Source organism: Castor canadensis, chromosome 14, assembly GCF_047511655.1.
Source record: "Castor canadensis chromosome 14, mCasCan1.hap1v2, whole genome shotgun sequence".
Lineage (NCBI taxonomy): Eukaryota > Metazoa > Chordata > Mammalia > Rodentia > Castoridae > Castor > Castor canadensis.
This window is the reverse complement of record NC_133399.1, coordinates 106,964,098-106,991,489: the sequence shown is the minus strand read 5'-3', so window position 1 is coordinate 106,991,489 and position 27,392 is coordinate 106,964,098. Positions and strand designations below refer to the sequence as shown.

At 38.4% G+C, this 27,392-nt stretch overlaps 1 protein-coding gene across 6 annotated transcripts in view; it reads left to right on the top strand.

Moving 5' to 3' along the window:
• Window positions 1–27,392, top strand: part of Ints9 (integrator complex subunit 9) — a 100,531-nt gene that overhangs the window by 40,974 nt on the left and 32,165 nt on the right. For all 6 annotated transcript variants that reach the window (XM_074055253.1, XM_074055257.1, XM_020157955.2 and 3 more), the window contains 5 exons: window positions 958–1,044; window positions 10,763–10,883; window positions 11,516–11,650; window positions 22,683–22,794; window positions 26,072–26,252. In XM_074055253.1, the coding sequence (XP_073911354.1) occupies window positions 958–1,044; window positions 10,763–10,883; window positions 11,516–11,650; window positions 22,683–22,794; window positions 26,072–26,252 (636 nt within the window). The remainder of the gene's footprint in view (window positions 1–957; window positions 1,045–10,762; window positions 10,884–11,515; window positions 11,651–22,682; window positions 22,795–26,071; window positions 26,253–27,392) is intronic.

Below are 27,392 nucleotides of genomic sequence, written 5' to 3'. Positions count from 1 at the left end.
AAATTATATTAAGAAAATTACCCCCAGGGGAAAAAAATCTCATAATTAAACAAGTATAATATAAATTAAAACTGTCAGAACCTCAAATATAGGATCTAGGGTTGATAGACACTCTTAGGTTGGATTTTAGTGTTTTGTAGGTACCCAACAAGATGGGATGACCAGAAACAAAACAGAATCTTTTCTTTTGTGTGAAATCACATTACCTGCAGTATGTACAGAAAACCGTAAGGAATCTAACAAGAGGCCATTATAGGAAAGTAAGACACTCAATGATGGATCCATTTCAGTGAGAGGAAAAGCTAAAAATGTTAGTGTCTAGTCTGCAAAAGTTACTTTCTTAGGAATGGCAGAATGGTAATCAGCCTGGGTCTTAGATTTTGGGATGCTGGAGCTAGTGCTGTTCTTTCAAGATAGAAGGAGAAGATGGTATTGGGATTAAGTATGTAAATGAAAATGAGATCAAGTTGTTCAGCTTTCAGATGCTAATAAATTTATAGTTTGCCATTACCTATATATCTCATGGAAGGGATTTAAGACAATTTGAATCATCCATATTAGAGTATGAACCAGGATTCAAGATGTTGAAACTGTGTTTCTATCTCTTTGGTTATCCTCTTTGTGCCCTGAATCCCTACTGTGTGTACTCTTGAGCCAGCTGAGTGCAGCATTTCTTAGATTGCCTGAACTACAATTCTGTGGTGTTCTATCTCTTGATCTCGGAGAGATCTATCCTGTTGCTTACCCTCTAGTTAAATTTTTAGGAGTAATCCTTGGAGTTATTCTTCCACTAGGAATGTTTCTAATTTCTAAAATAACATGCCAACTTCTTTCATCAGTTTAAAATGGCCATTTAATAAGGTAGGATGGTGTAGGATTGGAGTGGGCAAGTCCCTTTCCCCTTGCTACAGTGTTAAACCTGGTGTTTTTCTAACTTTTTTCATACTTTAAACTCAGGCTTCTCATGGAAGAGCTGGTGAATTTCATTGAAAGAGTGCCAAAGGCTCAGTCTGCCTCCTTGTGGAAGAATAAGGATATACAGCGGTGAGGAACAGCCCTCTTCCTGTTGACTGTAGGCAGTATGCTTTGCAAAAAGTCTCACTCATTTCATTTCTTATTGTGTACTTAAACATTGATCTCATTAGAATTGAAGATTCTCCCTATTACATAAAAGGATTACATTTGATTCAATTAATATGCCCTGTGCTAGGTATGGGAGTTCGTAAGAACATTGGCTCTATCTTTGAGGTGCTTGGGGTTTAATAGAAAAATCAGATGATTCAACAGGCTAGTTACAATTTTGCATGACCTTTCTTATGAGATGTTTGACATAGTGCTGTTGGCACTCAGAATTTGAAGAACTCTTTGCTTAAGGAAGCTGAAGAGGACATTCCTTAGGAGATGACAATTAAGGTGGAGCTGGAAGAAGAAAAGGACTTTTCTAGATAGAAAAAGTGAGGAAGAAGGGCCCGAGCCCTATGTCAGGGGACATAGGGTATCCACTCACCCAAGAAGGGGATCACACACACATACCCACAACAGGGTGAGAAGCATGGACTGTGCAGAAGGATGGGTGACTGGGTTTGATACTAGATCTTGTTTGGTAACTTTGGGCAAGTTACCAACCCTCCCTCTCTCTCCCCCTTGGACAAGTTACTTCTCTCTCATGTAAAATGGTAGTAAGGCCACTACTTATTCAGTTATTAAAACATTAGATAAGAACACAATCATGTCTACACATCAAGTGCTACATAAATAAAAGTAACATGCATGAACAGAAATGTGTAAAGGAGAGTGACTCTGAAACACTCACAATAGAAAGAGAATATTTTTCCAGTGACATACATTCTTATAGAAAGAAGACTGGCATAAACTAAGGTGTTCTAAAGTTGAGTGTATGGCTGCCATTATCACTGATCTGCAGGTAAAGAGAAGTCATAAAATAGCTGGAAAAAGTAGACATGGGTAGGAGTATGTGGAACATGAACTAACACAAAGTCAAAAGACCGGTTTTTTCTCCAGGTTCTTGATGCAGGAACCAGAAGGCTGGGTCTGTTGTGTGAGAGCAGCTGCTAGGGTTAGAGCAAGTCCAGGATGTTAAGACTGACTGGTAACCTCTACCACCAATGGAAATAGGGAAACATGGAAGAAGAATCAAGCTACCTCCTTGTTCCGTCCATGGTATTTTTACTTACCTCACCTCTTGCCATCTAGTTTCTGGCCCTAGCACTCTACTGCAACAAGTCTCTCTGGGATGGTTGAGGACTTCAACAGTTTTCATAGTCAAGGACTTCATTTACATTTTACTTGATATTTCTGCAGCATATGAGACCATTGGAAAAGCTATATTTCTAGAAACTTCCTTTGTCCCTTGATTTCCACTCAGCTCCCTCTTACCTCCTTAATTATTACTTTGTAGCCACTTTATACTTCTCACCAATTCTTTTTTTAAAAAACCATTTTTATTAGTTTATAATAGTTGTATGGGGGTTTTGTTGTGACATTTCCATATATACTATAATTCTTTTCAATACTACCTCAGAAATTTCTTTGAAGCTAGAGTCTTTCTTTTCATGCTCACTGCTTTTCCTTACTTAGGAAAAGCTGTACCTTAGGACATGCTGTTCATCTTCTGTGTCTGTTTGAGAATGGCTTCCTAGCTCTGATTCCTCTCCCAGCATAGTACATGGTCCGTCCCCCACCCTCACTCCCACCCCCATGGCATTCACTTTCTCAGCTCCTTTTCTCTCATTCCTTGCTATGCCACCTTCCCTCTTTTCTTTCCTTTCCTTTGTGTCCACTGGACCACAGAGGACCCCAGTTCTCTACATCGTCCTCTTTAAAAGCCTTAGGACTTTGTTTTCTTTCCCCATAGAACACGTATGCTTTGACTTCCCTTACTTCCTCCTTTTTTAAATTTATACCCTTTATAGTATTCTGTCACAAATAGTTCTGGCACAACAGAAATGGTATTCAAAGGTCAGTATTTCCTGACTTCCCAAGCCCTGGGCCAAGTCTTAGGAAGTCTCAAATCCTTATTTGCCTCTTTTACGACCTTGGGCAGAGTCCTTGGCAGTTTACCTTTACCTCCCATTTTTTGTAAAATAAAATAACTGGTCCACAAAAGAAATACCATCATGTATTAGGAAGAATGTCACTGGAACTTAAAGAAGGAGAGGGCTGGATCGGGCAGGGGCCTAAAAGTTATTTCGTAAGCTGCTTAGTAAATCTCCCTTTTAAAAGAAGGTGCTAGTTGCAATAAAACTTTCAATTTCTCATTTCGCCACCTGGTGGGCAAAAATTAGAAACCAAAAGCTAACTTGGAAAAGGAGCAAGGAGAACGAAGTGCACCATTAGAGAAGACCAAGTTTCATTCAGGCCCTGGTCAGGAGTTATGTTTTGAGTTTTGGACATGAGATGAGTCTTAGTCATTAATGGAGAAAGGGAAGAGTCTAATTATATCAGGAAAAAATATTCTGGAGTGCTAGACATACCAAGAAAGCTATGTCCTTTTTTTTCCTGGATAGATTCAGCATAAGTATTAGAATTGGTACAAAAGAGCTCTTTATGCTTTATTGGCACCAGATAAAAGAGTTCTTTTGAGATAATTACCTAGAATTTAAGTTTGGGCCCGAATACTAGAAGTGCTTCATTAGGCAACATGTATGTTGAAAGATTCAGATCACTAGAGATTGTTCTCGTGCCTTTTTATTTTTTCACTCTTTTTCTCCTCTAATTCTGCATTTTCTCTGCCCATTTCCTCTAAAGTAGAGGTCACAGATTCAGCTGAATGTAAGGTGGGGACTGCACTGGTGGCCATGCTCCTGAAGGAAAAGCTATTTTGCATGTTATTTTTTTAAATCTGTTTTAAATGTTTGCTCATACATTAAAATCAAATCCTCTGTGATCCAAGGAAATCCTCTGTAATTTGGATTTGAACTCAAGCCCCTAGTTCTTACTTACACTAAAAACTCACACAGAGACTCTCAATGGAGATCTTGGTCAAGTGCCCAGAATTAATACAGCTTAGTGCCTTGAGTTACTAATAAGAAGACCATCAAATAAAGAAAACAATAAATTAAACTTTTTCAAGCTCATTGGTCAAAAGAATCTGACAGATTCCCTTAAATCATTTGAAGTTGGTTTGCATTTGATTTATTATGAGTGCAAATAACAACAACAACAACAAACCTATTACTCGTGCTTTTTGACAGTTGCATGACTTCCTGCCTGAGTTGACACTACTTCTGGAGATTTATTTCAAAGAACTTAGCCATTCTTCTTCCTAGTTTTGACACTTCAGTTTACTCTTCTTGAAAAAGGGATGAATTTTGAAGAAAAGGAAAATACTGTGCAATGTAATTTTTGAGTGTCTATTTTCCCATACTCACTTCGAAGTTTAGATTTCTTTAATGAGAAAATTTAAAGCAAGATAGTCCACTTAAGAAACTAACCCAGCCTCTAGTGTTTTTAATGTAAGACTAGCATTTTTATGAGATTAGAAATCCACAATTATAATTACAGTTATAATTAAGAATAAATTATTACGAGATACTGCTGGGTGGGATAATTCACCCCTGTAAACTCAACACTGGGGGAGTTTACAGGTGGAGGCAGGAGCTTTATATGTTCTAAGCCATCCTGTACTACAAGTGAGACCTTGTGTCAAAAGCAAACAGGGTTGGTGGAGTGGTTCAAGCTATAGAACTCCTGGCTAGCAACTGTGAGCCCTGAGTTCAAACAAACTAAATAAATAAAACATAAGATATCATAATCCTCTTAAGAATGAAGGAATTAAGCATTCAACTTAAAGTGAAGGTTGACACCTTACAAAAGACTTTAAAAAAAAGAAAGAAAAAGAAAAAAGAGGGCTGGAGGCATGACTCAAGTGGTAGAGCACCTTCCTAGCAAGCATGAGGCCCTAAGTTAAAACCCCAGTACTGTTAAAAAAAAAGCATATTAATGTTCCTTTGCTCTACCACTCTTTCTTGGTCATTTGTAATTTATCAGGTCTAACCATATAATAGGAAGAAAATTTAAAAGTATGGGCATAAAGGTCAATTAGACTGGTGTTTGAATTTCAGATCTGTTTTTTTGGTAACTGCAGCAATTTATTTCCACTAGTCTCCATTTCCTCATTTATCAAATAGGGACGATGTTAGTAACTTCGTAGGGCTGTTGTGAGGACTAAATGAGTAATATGAGTAAAGTCCTTAAAACAGTGCCAGGCATAGAGTTGGTGCTCAGTAGACAACAGCATCCTTACACCCTTTAATGACATACTTGGCTTCAGAGCCTAATTTATCTTTAGTCACTACCTTTCCTGGTGAAAGCTAGGTGGTCAAGTGCATGAAAGAAGTATTTTCTGACCTCACTGTTGCCTCTGCTTAGCACTGTCATCCACACTCTTTAAGACTCAATCTCCTTTTCCATAAAATAAAAGAATTGAATTATCTCTAAGTCCACTTATGTTCTGGTTTTCAAAGATGTCCAAGCCAGAGGCTACTTAAGGCAGGTCTCCATTGAGTGGCACTCCTTCAGTGGATTCTCCACATCTTGTTGAGCCTCATGATCCCAGGTACTTCAGTGTATCATTTCACTCAGTTCATTAACTTCTGAGCAACTGATTCATGCCAACCATCCCAAGATGTTAACTGAAAATAAAAACCCCTTTATCCTGAGACTCTGAGTGGCTCAGCACTAGTGTGGTTCATTTAGAGAAGAGTTTTTCTGATGACCGTAGAATTTAAAGCAAGGATAGTTTGTGTACTCTCAAGTATTGTTCCTAACTGCTTTGGTAGTCAAAATCATTGCCTTTGTTCTTTTTGGAGATAATTTGGTCTAAAATTAAAATCGAGATTATAATCTAGTTTTAGATTAATATTGAGAAGTATCTGATTTTGAGGTTCTAGTTTTGGTAAGCTCCATGTAGAGCATCAGACACACTCTCATTGTACCCCTCCCATATGTATGTTAAGTGTTCTTTACTATGCTGAGGGAAAATTTCTGCTCCTTGTATTCTACTTTTTTGTCAATTTTGTTCATTCATTCATTCGTTCAACACTTGGAACCCAATCAGTGTTTTACCTACCAGCTCTTTTTGGAGGAGGGATCGTTACTGTTTGTTTGTTGTTTGTTTGTTTATTTTGAAATAGGTTCTCACTGTGTAACCCAGGCTAGCCTCAAACTTAATCTCCCTGCTTCAGCCTCCTGAGTGCTGGGATAGCTGACATGTGCCATCATGCATGGCTTATCAGCTTTTAAGTGGTACCTGCAGACTTAAAAGCCTTAATTCTTTAACAAAAACATGTGATCTTGTGCTGCTTGATGTGTGGGTAAGATGAGGGAAGAGGCAGCAGAATGTTGGCATGGAGTCAAAGCATGGGAAGGAAGTTTATTAGGTACTCAAGTGTGATAAGAATGAAACAAAACAAAATCTTTTAGAAGGTACTTATGAAAAATTTAGGCTGTGAGAACTTTACTTCGATAAATTAGCCAGTAAAGGAAAAGAAGAAAGAGAAAAAAAAAAAAAAAACTACTTCCCTCTGGGTTTCCTTAACATACTTATCCTAAATCAGCCAATAATCCTAATGGCTTTTAATGGCTCTATAAATGCCTTACTTATAGTTATGACCTCAATGCAGCATAAGGAGAGTTTTAGGGAAAGCTATGTTAGACAAGATATTAGGAGATAGAAGTACTGATGAAGTGATTCAACATTTAAAAAAAGTAAAAGAGGGTATTAGCAAAAGGGCTTTATGCGTGTAGATAGAAAATTCAGAGTATTTTAGAATTACTTGTTATGTAAGTACCAAGTGCCTGACATTATGATAGATTTGCAGAAAGATGCCCCAAAATGTTTAAGACATAGTCCTTGTACTTGACCTTGTCAACAAATACTCAGTACTAAGGCGCAAGATTTAGGCTGGACTTTGTAGGTTAGGTTGAGTTTGAATGAGGCAAAATAGACCACTCTGAGACAGAGGCCCATAAAAGCAAAAACATAGCAACATAACATGGTGAGAGATGATTGAGTTGGCTAAAATCAGCCAGTGCACACCAGGAAAGAGAAAAATGAATTGGAAATTAAATATTAACATTAAACCAAAAAAAAATGCAATTTTGTTCTTTTGAAAAGGCCAACAACACATTTGACTTCTGTCTGGCTAATAATATTTATAAAAATATAGTCACCAAACCTTTATGAAAAAGGGAACTTCTAGACATTTCCAAGTAGAGAAATATAAGTAATTAAAAGTGTAAGTATTATATAAGGTACCAGAATTAGATAGCCAAAGAATTTGGGCGCTAGAATGAGAGGAGGAATTGCTTCACACTGAGCGCGTATGTGAGTACACAGATGTATCTTGTGATTGCTCATGCACATGTACGCTGCATGCATCTACATATAGCTGGCCCTGTGTGTCTGCGAGTTCCACATCCAGGGGTTCAACCAACTGCTGATCGACAATATTTAGGAAAACAAATTCTTCTGCACTTAATATTTATAAACATTTTTTTCATTCCCTAAACAACAAAGTATAACAGCTATTTATATAATATTCACATTGTACAAGGTATTATAAGTAATCAAGTGGTGATTTAAAGCATATGAGAAAAGGCATAGTGGTGCATGCCTGAAGTCCCATCTACTCAGGAGGCTGAGGCAGGAGAATTGCTTAAACCCGGGAGTTTGAGCCCAGCCTGGGTTACATAGTGAGGCCCATCTCTAAAAAAATAAATAAATAACAATAAAGCATATGGAAGAATAGTCATAGATTATATGTCAGCATGACACCATTTTATATAAGGAACTTGAGCATTTACAAGTTTTGGTATCCGCAGGACATTCTTGGAATCAGTCCCCCGTGGACACTGAGGGACAGCTGTACTTATATTCCTCAATAGACTAAATTTATATACTTATACATATTATTATTCATTTGCTATATTTTATGAGGAAGGTATTTTTGCCCTCAGTTTAGAAATGTAATGGGAAAAAAGACTTTAAGTAAAGTGTTCAATATTACAACTAAAAAAAGCAAAAATCAACATTAAATTAGATAAGGAAAACAGCCTTTTCTTAATTGTTTTGTCAATAAGAATTTGTAAAAATGTCCTTGAGTATACCTGAGAAAAGTACAAACTTAGTTAAGGGGAAGATGGGAAAAGATTCAACCTGAAATATGCCTGAATGTTTCACAAGCCTTTTGCTTTGCTTAAATAAATCATTTCTCTACCGGAGGCACTCCAGTAATTTCTCTAGAAATAGATTCTGAACTATTGAAGTCAAAAGTAGTGGACATTTTACTTCCCAATTTCCCTTACTGAGATTCAGAGCATTGTTGACTTGCTCTTTAGGCTAAATATGATTGTTCAATCTCCAACAAAGAGTGGAAACATTATATTTTTTTCTTTTTTCTTTTTGTGGTGCTGAGGATCAAATCCAGGGCCTTGCACATGCTAGGCAGGGGCTCTGCCACTGAGCCACACCCTAACCCTGCATTAGAGTAACCAAATGCCTCATGTTGACAAAGACTGTTGCAAGTTTTAATCTGCCTGATTTTCACAGGACATTGTCCTATGATGGTAGTAGTGGGTGCCAAGTGATAGGTAACAAAACTCACAGAAGAAAAAGTAGCTGTGAGTGAGTCTGGCCTTGTGTGTGACTTTTTGCATAAACTTCTCAGGGAAATGACTCAGTTTCAGGGTCGTGCAAAGCTGAGAGCAGTATAGAGTATTCATCTTAATGGAGATACGTGGTTAGGGCAGCATGTGTTATTCATCACCTTCACCACTTGGCAGCCACTCCCATGATAGCCGTCCAGCTCTGGCATAAAGTCAAGGAATCCTGCTCCTATTCAGCCCAAAGTAAGAAATCTTCATTTTCGGTGAAAGGCTGCCCTAGGAGGCCTAGGAGCCTGGGTCTCTCTAATTCTAAGAATTTAAAGGAGGAACTAAAGAAGGGTAGTAGTGTGTATTCTTTCTTGAGGGTCTCCAGAGCAAGTTCAAAACCATTGTGGCTCATGGAGATGAATCACTCTAGGTTGAAGTCCACCACAGTGTTGTTGGACAAATGCATATGCTCCTGGGGCTGTAAGAGTAGGGGCAAGATTGGTGACAAACCTTTATTCAGCATCTCTTCTGTACCAGACTCTACATGCATTGTATCATTTACCTCTTCCAGAAAGACTGCTAAAAAGAAATTGGTATTCTCCCCCTTATATAAATGAGGAAACCTAGGCTCAGAACTGAAGAGGAAACTCTGGGATTTAAATCCAGACTTGTCTGTTTTTCCATCGTATCACAGTCCCTCAGAGAGAAATGTCTCCTTCCTCAAAAGCAGTAGGTGCAGCACTGCAAAGGAGAGGAGAAGCAGAGCAGTCTGTCCATAGCTTCATTCAGAGAGCACTCTGTACCACTTCCCTGTCCCCTGGTCCGCAGGTCAGGCATCTTCCCAAAGAGCACATGAGTGTGCATCTGGCCACGACAAATTTCCTTAAGGATTTAAGGAAAATGGGTGATTGGGCTAGGTTTTAAACAGGAAATAAGAAATGAGCGTGCCTGGTATTGGAAGGGTTCAGTACACAGAATACAGACAGAAGCAGGAACAGATCAAAGAATGGCCTTATAAAGTCGTGCTAAGACTTGGTTTTTATCCTGAATGTAGTGGTGAGGAGTGTGTGTGTATGTGTGTGTAGCCCTCTTCTGCTATGTGCTATATTTCAGAAGAGGAGCAGAGGCTAATGCATGCATTCAAGTCACCAGAAGTACTTTGACCTAAATCATACAATGAACCTCAAGGTGGTCAAACTTCTAGATTATTTCTCATACTGTCAGAGCAAAGGATAAAATGACATTTTTGCTTGTTTAAAGGCATATTTCTGATGTTGATCTTAAAGGTCACAAGTCATGCTTTATTCTCTTTTGTGCTAAATCCATCTTTTTCTCCCACCCATTAGTTAAGTTCATTTATCTTTTGTAAACAAGGACGAGAATGTGAGATAGCAAGTAGAAATGCGCAGCCTAAGGGTATAGCTTGCCTAGCATGTGCAAGGCCCTGATCCCCAGCACTTTAAAAACAACAGAAACATGTATATAGTTCAAACAAAAATGCTCTACATTAAAATTTATACGATGATAAGCCCTAGAACAGTTTTTAAGAAAATAACTCAAAAAATCGTGAAATAATAAAAGATTACTTCAAGTATCATCAAGAAAAAAAATACATCAGAAAATAGTACAAAAGAAAGTAGTAAAGGAACAATAGAGGAACAAAAAAGACAAGAGACATACAAAAAATAAAAGTTGGCAGATATAATCTGACTTTCAGTTATAAAATTAAATGTGAACAGACTAGATAATCATATAGCAGTGATTATCAGACTGGGTTTTAAAAGAAGAGATAGCTTTGTTTTTTGTTTTGTGGTACTGCAGATCAAATCCAGGGCCTTATGCATGCTAGGCAACTCAGCCACTGAGCTATATCCCGAGCCCCAAAAGGTATTTTTTTAAATCAACAAAATTGACAAACATTTAGTTAGATTGACCAAGAAAAATGAGAAGCCCTGAATTATTAGAATCAGAAATGAGAAGAGAAAGTAGTACCAACTTTACAGAAATAAAAATGATTATAAAAGAATCCTGTGAACTGTCATATGGCAATAAATTGGCCGATTTAGACAAGGCAGACAAATCACTTGACAGCTCTGCTACATGAAGAAGTATTCACCTAGTAATTGAGTTTGTGGTGTGTTTACAGGCTTCTGCCTTCTCCTCTCAAGGATGCAGTGGAAGTGTCAACCTGGAGAAGATGCTATACGATGCAAGAGGTGAACTCTGCCCTTAGTAAAATCCAGTTGGTGGGATATTCTCAGAAAATTGTGAGTGTTAATATTATTTGCAAGTGATTCATGAATACAAGGAAAAAAAGAAAGCATCTGTTGTTTTCGTCCAACCCTCCCAGGGTTTTGGTGGTGTTCCTTCCTAACCCTCACATTCCAAGCTAGCATTGGATTGGCCAGCTAGCAGTGAGTCAGGAGAAAGGCATCTGTCTCATCTTACCATCCTGTCAAGTACAGCAGACACTAAAAGTCTGGGACCAGTGAAATAGGAAACAGAAAAGCAGTTTGATAAGCATAGCTTTTGAGATCAAACCTTTCTTCTGTTAATCTGTGCCTGGAGCCACTCAGTATAGAACAAACGAGAGCCTAACACCTAACCTAAAATGAAAAAAGGAAACCAAAGTACTTGACTCTTTGTTCTGTTTGGTAATATGTCATTTCTGCCTTTATAATGACTGAATCGTGAGTGTCTGATGACAAAAAACTTTATGATTGCTTTCTGTGTTCACCACATGGGCTCCATCATTTTTGTTTTGTTTTATATTTTCAGGTTTACTTTAAAATAATTTCTATTTCTGTACCATGACGGATATTTCTGTTGTTTTTTTCTATAAACTTTCAGCTGACTACATGACTGAAAGTTCACACATTCTTTTTGTGGTTCATTTTAGGAGCTTTTTGGTGCTGTCCAGGTGACTCCTCTGAGTTCTGGTTATGCCCTTGGAAGTTCCAACTGGATTATCCAGTCCCATTATGAGAAGGTTTCTTACGTCTCTGGATCTTCCTTGCTTACCACACATCCTCAGGTAATGGTAAATTCTTTTGCAGCAACTCAGCTTATACTTATTTAATCCAAATTCAGAATGTACCCATTTTTAAATCTTCCTAATCTTTGATTCCTCAGATACTCCAAACTGTCCCTCCTTTCCTCTGAAAGATGAAAGAATTCTGTAGCCTTCAGGGTCACCTCTAAGATTCTGAGATTCCCAAGTCCTTTCAAAGGCCATCACCTGATAGGGGACACAAAAGGTTATTCATTTACTTGGCATATACTAATTACTGAATACTTACCAAGGGCCATGTGTCAAGCATTTATCTAACTGTTAAGGATTAAGTGGTGACCACCAGGTAGAGTCTGTGCCTATGGATCTTACCTTCAGTCGATGTATGGGGAGATGAGGATAAATAGGACATAAATGAGTAAATAAATAAGCAGGGTCCTTTCAGCCAGTTCCTGAAAACAACTAAGCAGGATTGTCTCTAGAGTGATGGACACAGATTGGATGGTCAGAGAAAGCCTCTACCTGGTATAGAGTGCATTACAGAATGGTATTACAGAATCCCAGCTGTCAGGAGGTCGAGGCCTGATGATCAAGAGTTAAGGCCAGCCTGGGTACACAGTGAGACCCTATCTCAAACCAACAAACAAAAACAACCTAATAAACAGAGAAAGCCTCTGGAGCAATCCATCTGAAGTGAGACTAAAGAATTAGCCATGCGAAGCAGTGAGGGCAAAGCACTATAAAGAGATGGCAGGTGAAGGGCTCCGAGCACAGAACACACTGGCCATGTTTGAAGAGCAGAGAAGGCCATTGAGACTGCAGCGGACTTTGTACAATGAGCAGGAAGGCACAGGAAAGGAGCCAAGGCCAGATCATCTAGGACTTTGCAGGCCATGATGAGGCATTCTGATTTTTTTTTCATGTGTAGAGGGAAACCATTGGAAAGTGTGAGTTAATCATGCATTGCAGTCATATTTGGCAAGAAGCCAAGTTCATAAACATTGTTATAAATATAATATTTAATCCTTTTAGGTATTTGTAAAGAACTTATTGTTCATTTCCTAAATCCTGGCTCTTTCCATGTTTGTAGGGAGGATTAGATAGCTAATTGGTAGATACAGAGATAACTTGTGGAAGTCCACATCCCATATTACTAAATTTGTTAATTTATGAATATAACCTCAAGATTTTATTGCTCATAATAAAACAAAAGATAAAGCTCTGAATGGAATCACCCAGCCCTTTCTCCTTTTATGTCTACTAAGTTCAAAATCCTCGTATCTCTTGGTGGCCAGTATTCTCTCAGATCTGCAGCTGGGCTCACTACACTTGAGCCTCAGCACAATCTTTGTTATAGGTCCTGCTTTTTTCCAGAAAATCATTTTGGCCTGCCCACCATGGCCATCTTTTCTCTGTCATAAATCTGCTCTCCCTGAGCATACACAGAGTCCCTGTCCCTGTACTCTGTCCTTTTGTGGGATTGGTGCTGGCCACACTGCTTACAGAAACCAGTTTTAGAAATAATTCACTGTGTTTGAGGAAGTATCATTATCTCAGAAAGAAAGAAGCTATTTATTTTTTTAATTGACAAGAATTGTTTATATGTGTGGTATACAACATTATATTTGTTTTTGGTTTTGTTTTGTATTTATTTGTTTATTTATTTATGTAGTGGTACTGGGACTTGAACTCAGGGCCTGTATCTTGAGCCACTACACCAGCCCTTTTATGTATAGGGTATTTTCCAGATAGAGTCCCACACACTATTTGACCAGGCTGGCTTCAAACCATGATCCTCCTGATCTCTGCCTCCTGAGTAGCTAGGATTACAGGCGTGAGCCACCAGATCCCAACAGATTTTTTTTTTAAAGTACTTTGACACCTGAGCTGAGGGAGATGAAAACCATTTTTAAACCATGTTGTTGAGAATTGCAAAGGATCTGAGGTGTTAACCTACTTTCAAGCTAACATGATAGGCTATTATAGATCAGAGGTCCTGGCAAATGACACAACATTCCTGGGAAAGAGATAAAGGACACCTTATAATAGCTATTGCCTGACTATTATAAGCATCTATACTCAGTTTCCACAGGGTCAGGTAGAAGAACTTAGGAAACCCAAACATTTTAGCATACTAGTAAACTGCCAGACATTGCCGTGGAGGGAGATACACTTCTTATACTGCAGAGTAATCAAATTTAACTTTGCTTCATATAGAGACACTATCTCTAGCTTCTATGGCTATTCACTGTAAACTTGGAAAATTAATCTGGAACAAAGACAGTGAGTGCCTCTGTTCATGAGAGATGCAGAAACTGAAAAGACCTAAGGAAAAGTGTCTCCCAATACCATTCAGGCAGTAAACGCCACACTAAGATATAGTTCAGCATTGTTTTTTTTTAATTAATTTTTTTATTATTCATATGTGCATATAATGCTTGGGTCATTTCTCCCCCCTGCCCCCACCCCCTCCCTTACCACCCACCCCGCCCCCTCCCTCTCCCCCCACCCCCTCAATACCCGGCAGAAACTATTTTGCCCTTAACAACATTATATTTTGATATATGTATGCATTGTAAAAGGGCTAACTCAAGCTAAATAACATATCCCATTTTAATATGAGAAAAAGAATGCTATGTTGTGGTCCAGAACAACACGATGCTTCCCAGCTGACACTCTGCATTGTTTTCTCATACCTCTTTTTATAACCAAGTTTTATCTCAAGGTCTACAAGGGACAAGCTGCTATTTTTTCCTGTAGCTAGCAAAATTCTGGGCCCTTCCTGATTACTGAAATCAAAAGTCCATCAATGTCATCATAATGTGCTTCATTGAATCAAGATTTTTTTATTGGCAGCTTCTATCATTCTTGATATATTCTTCCATAAAAGACAGAAAGGTGACTTGGCTGCCAATTTGTCCGATTTGTCCTGCTTAGTCCAAAGCCTTTACAGTACTATTGATGTGATTTCCAGTAAATTATTCTTATAAGATCCAGAAATTTAAAGGGAAAAATAAGGTCTTGAAAGTAATGAGCAGCACACCTAAGTACTTAATTTCAGTTTCTAGCTGGCAACCTGTATTATATTTTAAAAAGAGAGAGAGAGAGAGAAAGATTTTCCCTCACCCACGTTGTGGGATTCTATAATGAATTAATACAGATAAGAAAAGTTTTAGTTTAAAAAACAAAAAAACCTTGACAATTGTATTAGTTACTTTTGCATCATTGTGACCAAATACCTGATATAAACAGCTTAAAGGAGGAAGTATTTCTTTCAGCTGTGGCTTCAGGGTTGCTCAGTCTGTGGTCACTTGGCTCCATGTGGTTGGGCAGAGCATCAGGCAATGGCAGTGTGTGGTGGTGAGCAGACAAGAAGCAGAGAGTAGATAGGAAGGGCAAGGGGCAAGACACCTCCAGCAGCTGACTTCTTCCAGCAAGGCACTACCCCCTAAAGGTTCTAGAACCTTCCCAAATAGCACCACCAGTTAGAAACTAGGCCCCCAGCATATGAGCCTTTTGGGGAGACGCCTCATGCAAACCATAGTAATAATCTACCCTAGAGAACAGCCAACTGTGACCTGGGGACCATTTGGCCCACTCCCTGCTTTTGCAAATAGTGTTTTGTTGGACAATAGCAACTCATTTGTTGGTTGTTTATGGCTCCCTATGCACTATAATGGCAGGATTCTACTTTAAAGTTAAACTTTACAGAAAAGGTTTGTCTACCCTGGGTCTACCTAATAGGAACCCTTACTAGCAAGGAAGAGTAGCACAAGCTGCTGCAGTGATCAATAAGCAAAGGGAACTGAGGCAGTAGGAATGAAGAGATCGCTATAATTCAAGAAGAACTTATTTGCCTGGGTGCGATGGTATACATTTGTAATCTCTGTACTCAGGAGTCTGAAGTAAGAGGGTTGCAAGTTCGAGACCAGCCTAGGCTAAAAAAAAGTCTCAAAAAGTTTTTTAAAAATGCATTTATTAAATGCCCACTCTCTTTGGGAAAAGAAAAATGGAAATAAAAAATTTTGTGCCTGGTGACATTAACAGTGGTGATTATGCAGTTGGTAGGGTGGTCATTTGTTTCAGAAGAGGGTTTGGATGTGCTGAATGTGAGTTTGAGGGAATATTAGACAGATGGAAATATGAGGCTGGAACCTGGATGTGAAATCTGGACACAAGTTGGAGGATCATTATACTTCTTTTGAAGTAGATAAATAGAAGCTGAGGCCCAAAGCGATAGGGAACATTCATCAGTAGACTGTAGAAAGAAGAAAAATAGTTTCTCACAAGAGGTTGGAGACAGAGAGCTGAGGCCAAAAAAACCAGAATAAAGGTCTGTTTTTGTCACTTCTCTTCCAACCTTTATTCTGTTCTTTCTTTTTCTAGCAGAAGTGATAGTACTGGACATCCCTGTATTACATAAGAATTTAAAGAGAATGCATTTGTACTTTCCTCATGAAATATTAAGTCTACTATATGCTTTTATTCAAGTAAGGGAGTTTCTCCATTCCTAATTTTCCTATTTTTTGTTCTTGGTTCTGGGGATTTTGGGTCCCAGGGCTTTGGGGGGTCTTTTTTTTTTTTTGCAGTATTGGGGTTTGAACTCAGGACCACATGCTTGCTAGGCAGGGACTCTATCACTTGAGCCATTCCACCTGCCCTGTTTTATATTGGGTATTTTCAAGATAGGGTCTCACAAACAATTTGCCTGGACTGACTTCGAATCTCGATCCTCCTCACCTCTGCCTTCTGAGTAACTAGGATTGTAGGCATGAGCCACCCGAACCCAACTTGTTTTTTTTTAAAGATGTGTCATCTTATCAAATGCTTTCTCTGAGTCTGTGAAATAATCATGTTATCCCCTACTTTAGACTATTAGTGCATTTTCCTTCTCTATTCTGCCTTTTATTTCCTTCCGTCTTTATTTCTTTGGGTTTACTCTGTTGCTTTTCTTTTAATACTTACTTCATTTGCTCTTTCTTAAAATTTCCAATAAATAAATTTAAACCTGTCAGACTCTCTTAGTATCATTTAACTGGGAGTTAAATTTTTTGATATGTAGCGCTTTGTCATTCATCTCCTTACGTAGACCATAATGTCTTCCATAATGTTCATGATTTAAATAAGCAAAGGTTACTTTACTGTATTTTTGTTTCTAATACATCCAGTCTGGCTAGACTTAGGGCCTCACAGGGATTTTTTATGTATAATTCTTTTTTCTTTGTTAACACATGGTTGGTTGTATATACCAATGGGATTAAGTGCAGTATTTCCATACATACATGCAGTGAGCATTGATCATATCCGACCACCCTTGATCCACCGTCACCACTCTGCCATTTCACTCATTCTTCCCAGGTCCTAGTTATCACTGTTCTTTCAGCTCAACAGGTCAACTTTCTTTCTTTTAGTTTCCACACATAAAAGAAAACATGTGATATTTGTCTTTTTGTGTCTGGCTTAATTGGCTTAACATAATATCTTTCAGCTCCATCCATTTACTGCAAATGACAGGATTTCATTCTTCTGTATGACTAAATAATACTCTATTGTGTATATGTACCACATTTTCTTTATCCTTTCATCTGCTTTCGGCACCTAGGCTGATTCCATACTTTAGCTATTGTGAATAGTGCCATAGTAAATAAGGGCATGCAGGCATGTCTTTTGTATGCTGACTTCATTTGCTCTGTATAATTAGATGCCATCTCACCTGGTTAAGATGGCTATTACCAAAAAAATGAAAAATAAAAATGCTGCCAAGGTTGTAGTGCCAAAGGAATCCCATTGTTAGGACTGTAAATTAGTATACTAATTTGTAAGTTAGTGGAAAATTCTCAGCATAGTGTAGCAAAAGCTACAAATACCTGGACATGGAGATCTTTGGCTAGTTTTAGAAACAAATCTAGTACCTGATAACAATGTTCTTATAAGCCTAAGATTTGAAGTATGGAAAATGATGTGTGGTAAGTTATTTTGTTACAGTTGGTAGTGATTTTTGATTTGTGTTCAAGTTTGATGTGTGTATTGTCTTGATTTTTTCTCATTCTCCTTCTGACCACATCAGAGACCTAGAAAGTGTATGTCCTACCTCTTCAGCTCTCACCTGAAGATCTTAAAGATTCTCCAATACCTTGGTCTCTGGCCTAGAGCAAATTTGGGGGACCTAGCCCAGCTAGTCAATAAACTATTTCCTTCCCTTTTTAACATTTGGCCTGGCGGCTAAGAAAGGTGGTTCTCTGGTTTGTCAACCAGTGGTGACTGGAAGGAGAAGAGAAGTGATTTTAAGGTAAGGGCTCCATGGGGCAATTTCTGCCTTAGAGCAGTGGTTCTTAACATTTTGTGGGTCATGAAGCCCAAACCCTGTTGATAAAGATCTGATGACATCTACACCAAAAAAAAAAAAAAAAAACCCACACCATTTTTAAAGTGTGTACAGCTACACTAGACTTTGCATTTTATTTCTGGAGACATGAATTTATAGAGTCCTTAGAAACCCATTTTTATTTATCAGGTTAAGAATCTCTAACTTAGAGTTTTGGAAAAAGAATATTTTTTAAGAAATTAAATTGGCATTTTCTACCAAGTCAGTTCCCTGAAGCCCATTATGTTTTATTCCTTTGACTTCCCCATGAGGATTCCTTCTTGCCTATAGGGTTGGAAGATAGAGATAGCTGGCCTATGAGAAAGTCTGCTAAACACTGATCCATTTCCTCCTCCTCCCCTGCCTGATCCTTCTTCCCTGTAGTTCAGGGGATGCTCCTTGTTGGTTTGTTTTCTTGATATCTTGAGGACTATGCAATAACAAATGTGGATTATTCCCTTAAATCTAAAGAAAGTATTTTATATTTGGATTCCTTGAATCAGATTTTTAGAACTACAACAGTCATTAGGTGGGTTTTGTTCTGTTTTGTTTTGTTTTTTACATTGTTTTCTCCCCCATCCCACCACCCCCTTGAATTTCCCCAGATGTTTTGTTAGTGATGCAATACTTTGGTCTGAAACTCTACAATAAAAATTAAATATATTGGGGGCAAGGGCAGCAAGGAAACTGAGCTACAAACAGCCCATGAATTAGTTGGAGAGTTGGGCTCGATAGAAGTAGGCCCCATGAAGCTAGGAGGGAGTGCCTGCACTCTGCCCGTGTCTTTCCACACTTGCTGTCTTGTCTTACCTAGCTATACACTGTGTCTCTGTAGAATATTTCTCTGAAAAATAATATGTGCTACTTATGTATATTCATGTATTTCTTTGCTTCGTAAACCCCTCATTTGGGCAATGTAGTGCACTCGGCTAGGCTGTAGAGAAAACAGGATGTATAGATACGACATTTACAAAAATTACTATAGGGGAAGAAGATGTATACACGTTCAGCTTTGGAATGGTATTAAAAGACTAGCAATCCATTCAGGAGATTGGTTGACTTCCAGCTAGGGAGTCGGAGGTCTCATGGAGAAGTGGAATTGCATTGATCTTGGAAGGCAGGGTATGGTGTTGTACTTCGTGATCTTAGATGTTTCTTCCTTTCTCTCATCACAGAATTATATACCATTGAGTCTTTAACTTTTCACTGATTCATTTTCTTTTCTGCCTTTATGAAAATCCTGTGATTTTTAATGTGGGAAAGACCCACAGATTAGTCTGCTTTATTGCCTGACTACTGTTCTGTCTCTTATCTGTGATGAGATTTTTCCTGTACACCTTGTTTGTCTCATCTTCCACACCAGGCTTTCTTCCGGTTTACCTCATGGATCTGGTTTCACATTCTAAGAGTGAAATTACCATCTCACCTTAAAAGTGTTCTCCCCTATTGCCTTCTTTATCTTCTGTAACAATTGTTACCAAAATACTATTCCTTGCTTCAGGCTGTTGACTTTTTATTATGCACCTGGTTAGTCTGCATGATTCTGACCTTTTTGGCCCTTCATTAGTTATACTTTGTCTTTTTACTAATCTCTTTTCTCAGCCCTGAATTAGACTTTGTTCAAGCCAAATGAATTCATTTGACATCTGCAATTTGCCTTCCCCAGCTCTCTGTCCTCTCCAGACCCTTTCTGCAGTTGACAGGCTTGCTGTCACATTCTGACTTCTGGTGTACCACCTCCCAGTATGGAATACTCTCACATTTTCTACCATACCATGTTCTCTTCATGTGTTCTTCAAGCAAATGTTCATTTAGCTAGGCATTTTGCTAGGCAATAGGAATGCAAAGTCCTTACCCTTAGGGACCTTAATAGTTCTGTGGGGACAGGGATAAGAAAATAGTACAATTCAGTGTGGTTACTACTGAAATACAAAGTATTAGATGTCCTGGGAGTACATGTAAGAGGGACATCTAAGACAAGGACAAAAAAAGGGTATCACAGAAATGTTCCAAAGGCAGTGTGAGTGACCGGGCTGTCTTAAATTGAGTTTTAAGTTCCATAGCCAATAGAGGAAAGAAAATTAGAACCAAAAACTTCATCTGCCAGAAAGCCTTATGTTACTGACTTCTCCTGGTCTGGTACAGTCTCTAGACTGCATTCCTCTTTGCATTTATGTACTCAGTACAAACAAAATTTACTTTATATTTTATATGACTTTTGAAAAATTCTTTATTATTATTACCATTATCATCATCATCATCATCATTATATGTAAATGTTTTCAATTGGATTGTAAGTTTCTAGGGCCTAAGGGACTGGATCATCTCTCTCCATCTTCTGCAAAGTAGTCAATAAAAAGTGACCATTAGACGACCAACATGGTATACGTGACATTCTTAGGCTTAGGGTTTTTCACAGTTTTATTCCACAGCCTTGTTTTTGACTATCAGTTTTGTAAAGTGTGTTAGTTGATTCCTGAACAAGATGTGTTTTTCTTCGTTTATGTGTGTTGGAACAAAAATGCTCCCATTTAAAGCATTCAGTGAGTGGCCATTGGCACCAGTAATGTCTACATTTGACCTTTGGTGGTAAAGTAGAGATGTTTGAGATGTCAGCTGGGTTGGGAGAGTGTCACTAAAAGCCTTTTAAGTCTGCTGCTGTACTGGAGCCTTAGAAATCAAGGCTCTGAGTTGTAGGGCTAAAATTTCAAACATCCTATCACCCTGATAGTGAAGGATCTGTAACTGTTATAGGTTGGTACTACTCACGTGATAGCACTATCTTTCCTTGTTTGTGGGCATTTAATTTACAAAGGAAGAAGTTGCTGGTGGCCAAGGTTCAGAGAGAATGTTTTCAGGGCCAGAGTTTATTTTCTATTATATGTTTTCATCTGGATCAGTTGTCCTTAACCTTTCTAGGGTCAAGGCCCCTTCTGACAACCCAGCTAAATCTGGAAAAATGAACGTAGGCCAACATAGAATTGTGTATACCACTTTAGGCTTTAGTGCTTCTTAGGTCCTCCATCCCCCATCAGCCATCAGGATCATTATTGGCTTGATCTAGCAAAGTCTGTGTAGCATTGTTGCTGTTTTAAGCTAAATATGTTACCCGATATGATGCCTGGTCCCTTTTGTCACCATTCCAGTTTCCTTCTGGTGCACACAGGAAGCAAACCCAGGCTCATTACACATCTGCTGCTAAAAACCATTGTGCTCTACCTCCCCTTCCTTCCTTCTGTGGAGACAATGGATGCATATGTGTTTTGTGGAGAAGTACAAGTAGATCAGTTCTGCCCAAGCAAAGAAAAAGCTGCTACATGCATCAGTATATATCTGTGCAAAGAGGAGCTACTTACATACTGTTGTCATCTTTGCCAGTGGACTCTTTCTGTGTCCACATTAAAAAAATATTTTTTGCAGGTTTTGAAGCAGCTTATGACATACAACCATAATCATGTTATATAAAACATAGTGAACCCCATGAATCCATGCTGATATAAAATGGTAAAGGAAAATTCCTCAAAAGGCATATATTCAGCTAACAGTCCAGATGCTGGGACTCTGCTGGGCTATTGTTTGGAATTTTCTTTCTTTCTTAGGAGATGTACTGGGTGGCACAGAGAAAGAAGAAATAAGACTTTTTAGTGAACTATGTTGCATGGTTTTTTTCTTCTAACGTTCCAGAGAGGATTTTCAGTGAAAGTGTCACAGGATAAAAACTTATGAATTCTCTAATCCACAAGCCTTCATTTTTGTTTCCAATTGGAGTCCTGATTCATTTAGAAAAGGTAGTTAGTATTTTTTGAAATGCTTTGAAAATAATCAAAATTAAATTCAAAATATGCTGGGTAAAAATAAAGCACGATGCTGTGAGGATCACATTGAGGTGTCCAATAAGACTTTACAGTTCACAAGAAGATGAAGTATATCAGCCTGTGGTACTCACAGAAGTCATATGATGAAGGTGGGTCAAGATAGTCCCATTTCACAGAAAATCCAGCTCAGAGTCTGGTCAAGCTAGTCATGGAATTGAGATTAGGTTTATATTTCTAATTCCTAATCCAGTATTCTAGCTCCTCTGCCCTTGGGACTTAAGGTAAATCACCTCATCCCTAAGTCCTGACTCTGTATTCTCATAATATACACTTATTTCCTGCACTTAACAGGGTTATTTTGACAATCAGATTATATACAGCTCAGTAGTTCTCAATGTGTGATTCCCAAGCCAGCAATGGGAGCATTTCCTAGGAACCCATTAGAAATGCAGATTCTCAGGTCCTACCTCAGAATGAATCAGAAACTCTGGGAGTGAAGCCAGGAATCCATGGCTAACAAACTCTCCAGGAGAATCTGTTGCACAGTGAAGTTTGAGAGCCACTGAAGATACATGTGGATGACATTTTGAAAAGAGCAAAGCATTATAGAAATGCAAGATGCCGTGTTTTAATTGAGGAAAAATGCATATATAGAGGAACAATGATCTCAAAAGTACAAGTCTGTGCTTTGGTCCCTGTGCCCCTAAGCCAATGCTGTTCTATGACTTAGAGCCTTTTCATTAGAGGCAGTAAAAGAACTTGATGAAAGATTAGACATAGAAAGAATAGTATCTGTTTGCTCTTGCTCCCTTGCTCCCTTGCTCCCTTGCTCCCTTGCTTTTATATTACTGATTATAGTTCTCTGTTGTTTTTTTAGCCCATGGACCAAGCTTCTCTCAAAAACAGTGATGTTCTCATTCTGACAGGACTTACCCAGATCCCCACTGCAAACCCTGATGGCATGGTGGGAGAGTTCTGCAGCAACCTGGGTAAGGAGCCTTTGATAAGATCCAACATCATTTCATGATAAAAGCTCTAAGAAAACTAGGAATAGAAGGAAAGTACCTCAACATTATAAAAGCTATATATGACAAACCTACAGCCAGCATTATACTTAACGGAGAGAAATTAAAACCATTCCCTCTAAAATCAGGAACCAGACAAGGATGCCCACTATCTCCACTCCTATTCAACATAGTACTGGAATTCCTAGCCAGAGCAATTAGGCAAGAAGAAGGAATAAAAGGAATACAAATAGGTAAAGAAACTGTCAAAATATCCCTATTTGCAGACGACATGATCCTATACCTTAAAGACCCAAAAAACTCTACTCAGAAGCTTCTAGACATCATCAATAGCTACAGCAAGGTAGCAGAATAGAAAATCAACATAGAAAAATCATTAGCATTTCTATACACTAATAATGAACAAACTGAAAAAGAATATATGAAAACAATTCCATTTACAATAGCCTCAAAAAAAATCAAATACCTAGGTGTAAACCTAACAAAAGATGTGAAAGACCTCTACAAGGAAAACTATACACTTCTGAAGAAAGAGATTGAGGAAGACTATAGAAAGTGGAGAGATCTCCCATGCTCATGGATTGGTAGAATCAACATAGTAAAAATGTCGATACTCCCAAAAGTAATCTACATGTTTAATGCAATTCCCATCAAAATTCCAATGACATTCATTAAAGACATTGAAAAATCTACTGTGAAATTTATATGGAAACACAAGAGGCCACGAATAGCCAAGGCAATACTCAGTCAAAAGAACAATGCAGGAGGTATCACAATACCTGACTTCAAACTATATTACAAAGCAATAACAATAAAAACAGCATGGTACTGGCACAAAAACAGACATGAAGACCAGTGGAACAGAATAGAAGATCCAGATATGAAGCCACACAACTATAAGCAACTTATCTTTGACAAAGAAGCTAAAAATATACGATGGAGAAATAGCAGCCTCTTCAACAAAAACTGCTGGGAAAACTGGTTAGCAGTCTGCAAAAAACTGAAACTAGATCCATGTATATCACCCTATACCAAGATTAACTCAAAATGGATCAAGGATCTTAATATCAGACCCCAAACTCTTAAGTTGATACAAGAAAGAGTAGGAAATACTCTGGAGTTAGTAGGTATAGGTAAGAACTTTCTCAATGAAACCCCAGCAGCACAGCAACTAAGAGATAGCATAGATAAATGGGACCTCATAAAACTAAAAAGCTTCTGTTCATCAAAAGAAATGGTCTCTAAACTGAAGAGAACACCCACAGAGTGGGAGAAAATATTTGCCAACTATATTTGCCAACTATACATATACACCAGAAAACACATGAAAAAATGCTCACCATCTCTAGCAATAAAGGAAATGCAAATTAAAACCACGCTAAGATTCTACCTCACCCCTGTTAGAATAGCCATCATCAGCAACACCACCAACAACAGGTGTTGGCGAGGATGCGGGGAAAAAGGAACCCTCTTACACTGTTGGTGGGAATGTAGACTAGTACAACCACTCTGGAAAAAAATTTGGAGGCTACTTAAAAAGCTGGACATCGATCTACCATTTGATCCAGCAATACCACTCTTGGGGATATACCCAAAAGACTGTTACTCCAGAGGCACCTGCACATCCATGTTTATTGCGGCACTATTCACAATAGCCAAGTTATGGAAACAGCCAAGATGCCCCACCACTGACGAATGGATTAAGAAAATGTGGTATCTATACACAATGGAATTTTATGCAGCCATGAAGAAGAACAAAATGTTATCATTCGCTGGTAAATGGATGGAATTGGAGAACATCATTCTGAGTGAGGTTAGCCTGGCTCAAAAGACCAAAAATCGTATGTTCTCCCTCATATGTGGACATTAGATCAAGGGCAAACACAACAAGGGGACTGGACTATGAGCACATGATAAAAGCGAGAGCACACAAGGGAGGGATGAGGATAGGTAAGACACCTAAAAAACTAGCTAGCATTGTTGCCCTTAACACAGAGAAACTAAAGCAGATACCATAAAGCAACTGAGGCCAATAGGAAAAGTGGAACAGGTACTAGAGAAAAGGTTAGATCAAAAAGAATTAACCTAGAAGGTAACACCCACGCACAGGAAATCAATGTGAGTCAATGCTCTGTATAGCTATCCTTATCTCAACCAGCAAAAACTCTTGTTCCTTCCTATTATTGCTTATACTCTCTCTATAACAAAATTAGAAATAAGGGCAAAATAGTTTCTGCTGGGTATTGGGTGGGGGAGAGGGAGGGGGCGGAGTGGGTGGTAAGGGAGGGGGTGGGGGCAGTGGGGAGAAATGAACCAATCCTTGTATGCACATATGAATAATAAAAGAAAAATGAAAAAAAAAATTGCATACTTGGAGCCCTACCACAGACCTACTAAGTTGGAATCTTTGGGGAGAGGAGGAGGAGTCAGAAGAAAAGTTGCATGTTCAGCTGTTCCCTTGGCAATTTTTATGCAAACTAAAGCTTGAATATCACTGCTCTCATTTATTCTTGTCATCTAACTGATGAGAAAACTGAGGCCTTAGCAAGGTTGCAGTGGCTCACCTGTGATCCTGGAACTTGGAACAAAGACAGGACAAGAGCCAGGCTCTTGGCCCATGGTCACTGATGAGTTCCCTATGTCACACTCCCAACAGCAGCACACTGTCAGTTCTCAAGTTATAATACCCGCATGAGCCGTATGTCACAGGGGGAGTGTGGACATAGGTGCCAAAGAGCTCAGGTTCTATACTCAGAAGCTACGTTGTGTGTGGTTTTTAGCCAGTTATACTTTTAATGTGATTACAGTCCATAAAAATATGAAGGATTTTCTTACAAACATGAGTGAAGGAAAATGCCACTAAAATGATTCACACAGAAAGACTTGGCCTATTTTCCTTGGTCACTCAGCCTGGTCAGAGACCGAAAACAGGCTAGTCTTACAAATTTTGGGGCAAGATCTAAAAAGAGAAGGAGCTTGGAGATTCTGTTGTCTGGAACCATTGAAACCCACACCCTTAACTGTGCTCTGTATTCCCAGGAACTTAAATTAGACAGTGATGGGAAAAAACAGCTCTTAGCCTCTAGATTGCTTCAGAAGAAGATTCTTATGCAGCAGAGTGAATTATAAGAACAGAGGAGGAAAACAAAATAAATGCAATTATTATTTTTGAAGTTGCATTTTACCTTTAAAACACTGTCCTTTTGGTACTATTTTTCCCCTCTGGCTTCACTTTGTCTAGCTCTGACCGTTCGGAATGGAGGAAATGTGTTGGTTCCCTGCTACCCTTCTGGAGTGATCTATGACCTCCTGGAATGCCTGTATCAGTACATCGACTCAGCCGGCCTCTCCAATATCCCCTTCTACTTCATCTCTCCAGTGGCTAACAGCTCACTTGAATTTTCCCAGATTTTTGCTGAGTGGTATGACAGTGTTCTTCTCTATGGGTTCTATTTGATTCAGTTCATTCAAACAGTTAAGAATGAAAATAATCCTGGTTTTTCCTCACATTACTATGAGACTTTCATTTTGTTGCTTTTTTATGTCTGTGATGAGAAGATTGTACTGAAAGTCAAATCTGTTACATTGCTAGAGTTTAGAAGAATAATTATCAAGGAGGGAAAGATGAAAGAGGATTTAACTTAGCCTGTATTTACTTTAAAAAATCAATAGCAAAAGTATTCTCTACTTACCTGCCCACATGCTATCTTCTGCCTGCTACAAAGTAAAGTTCCATTCTAAAAGGTAAAACAGTTTTCAAGCCCAAGCTCATATTGTCTAAAGTACACCAAATCTGTTTTAAAAAGTAGATCTTTTTTTTCCATTTCAGTAGCTCATTTGTCAAAATCATGTTTTATTACAGCAGGCAAATTATTGAGCAATATGAAGTCACTGAACCGTTCTAAAATTGTTCAGACACATTTGCATCTACCTTCCCTAGTCAAAAAACAAGAGGAAGAAGGAAATGATTAATTTAACATTTGCAGTGTATCTGTCATTTCAAAAAGTTCCAGAGCTTTGGCATACACAATGTAGAGTTGTGTACTCCCTTTTAGTAGTGAGGTAGCCAAATGGACACAGCAATTGCTAAGTTTATTTAAAAGTGAACTTTGACAGATTTCAGACATAACATATCCCAACATTATGCTGTTCCCAGCTCCTTCTTCTTTTTAAGTACATTTTGTTTTCACCCCACTTAATTGTATTTTTTCTATATTTGGACATCCTTGCTTTTTGTTAACACTTAACTAAATTTTGTGTTTTGTACATATATTTTTCCAACTGAATAGGAAGGTAATCTTAAATAATTAATAGTCTACCTGAAGTAGCACTTGCAGATTTAATCAGCATTATACGAATTTCTTTATCCAGATCCTAAGTAAAAATAGTGTAAGAAATACTTCTGGGGCTAGCCTGTAGACTCTGTGGACAGTGTCCCTTCCTGCTGAGCTTGTGATTTCAGTACGGTCTTTTCCATGTTGCTGGGACACATCACTGGATTGAATTCAGAACTATGAGTACTATAGAACATTTTTGTGTTTCTGGTTTTTAGACAATGTTAG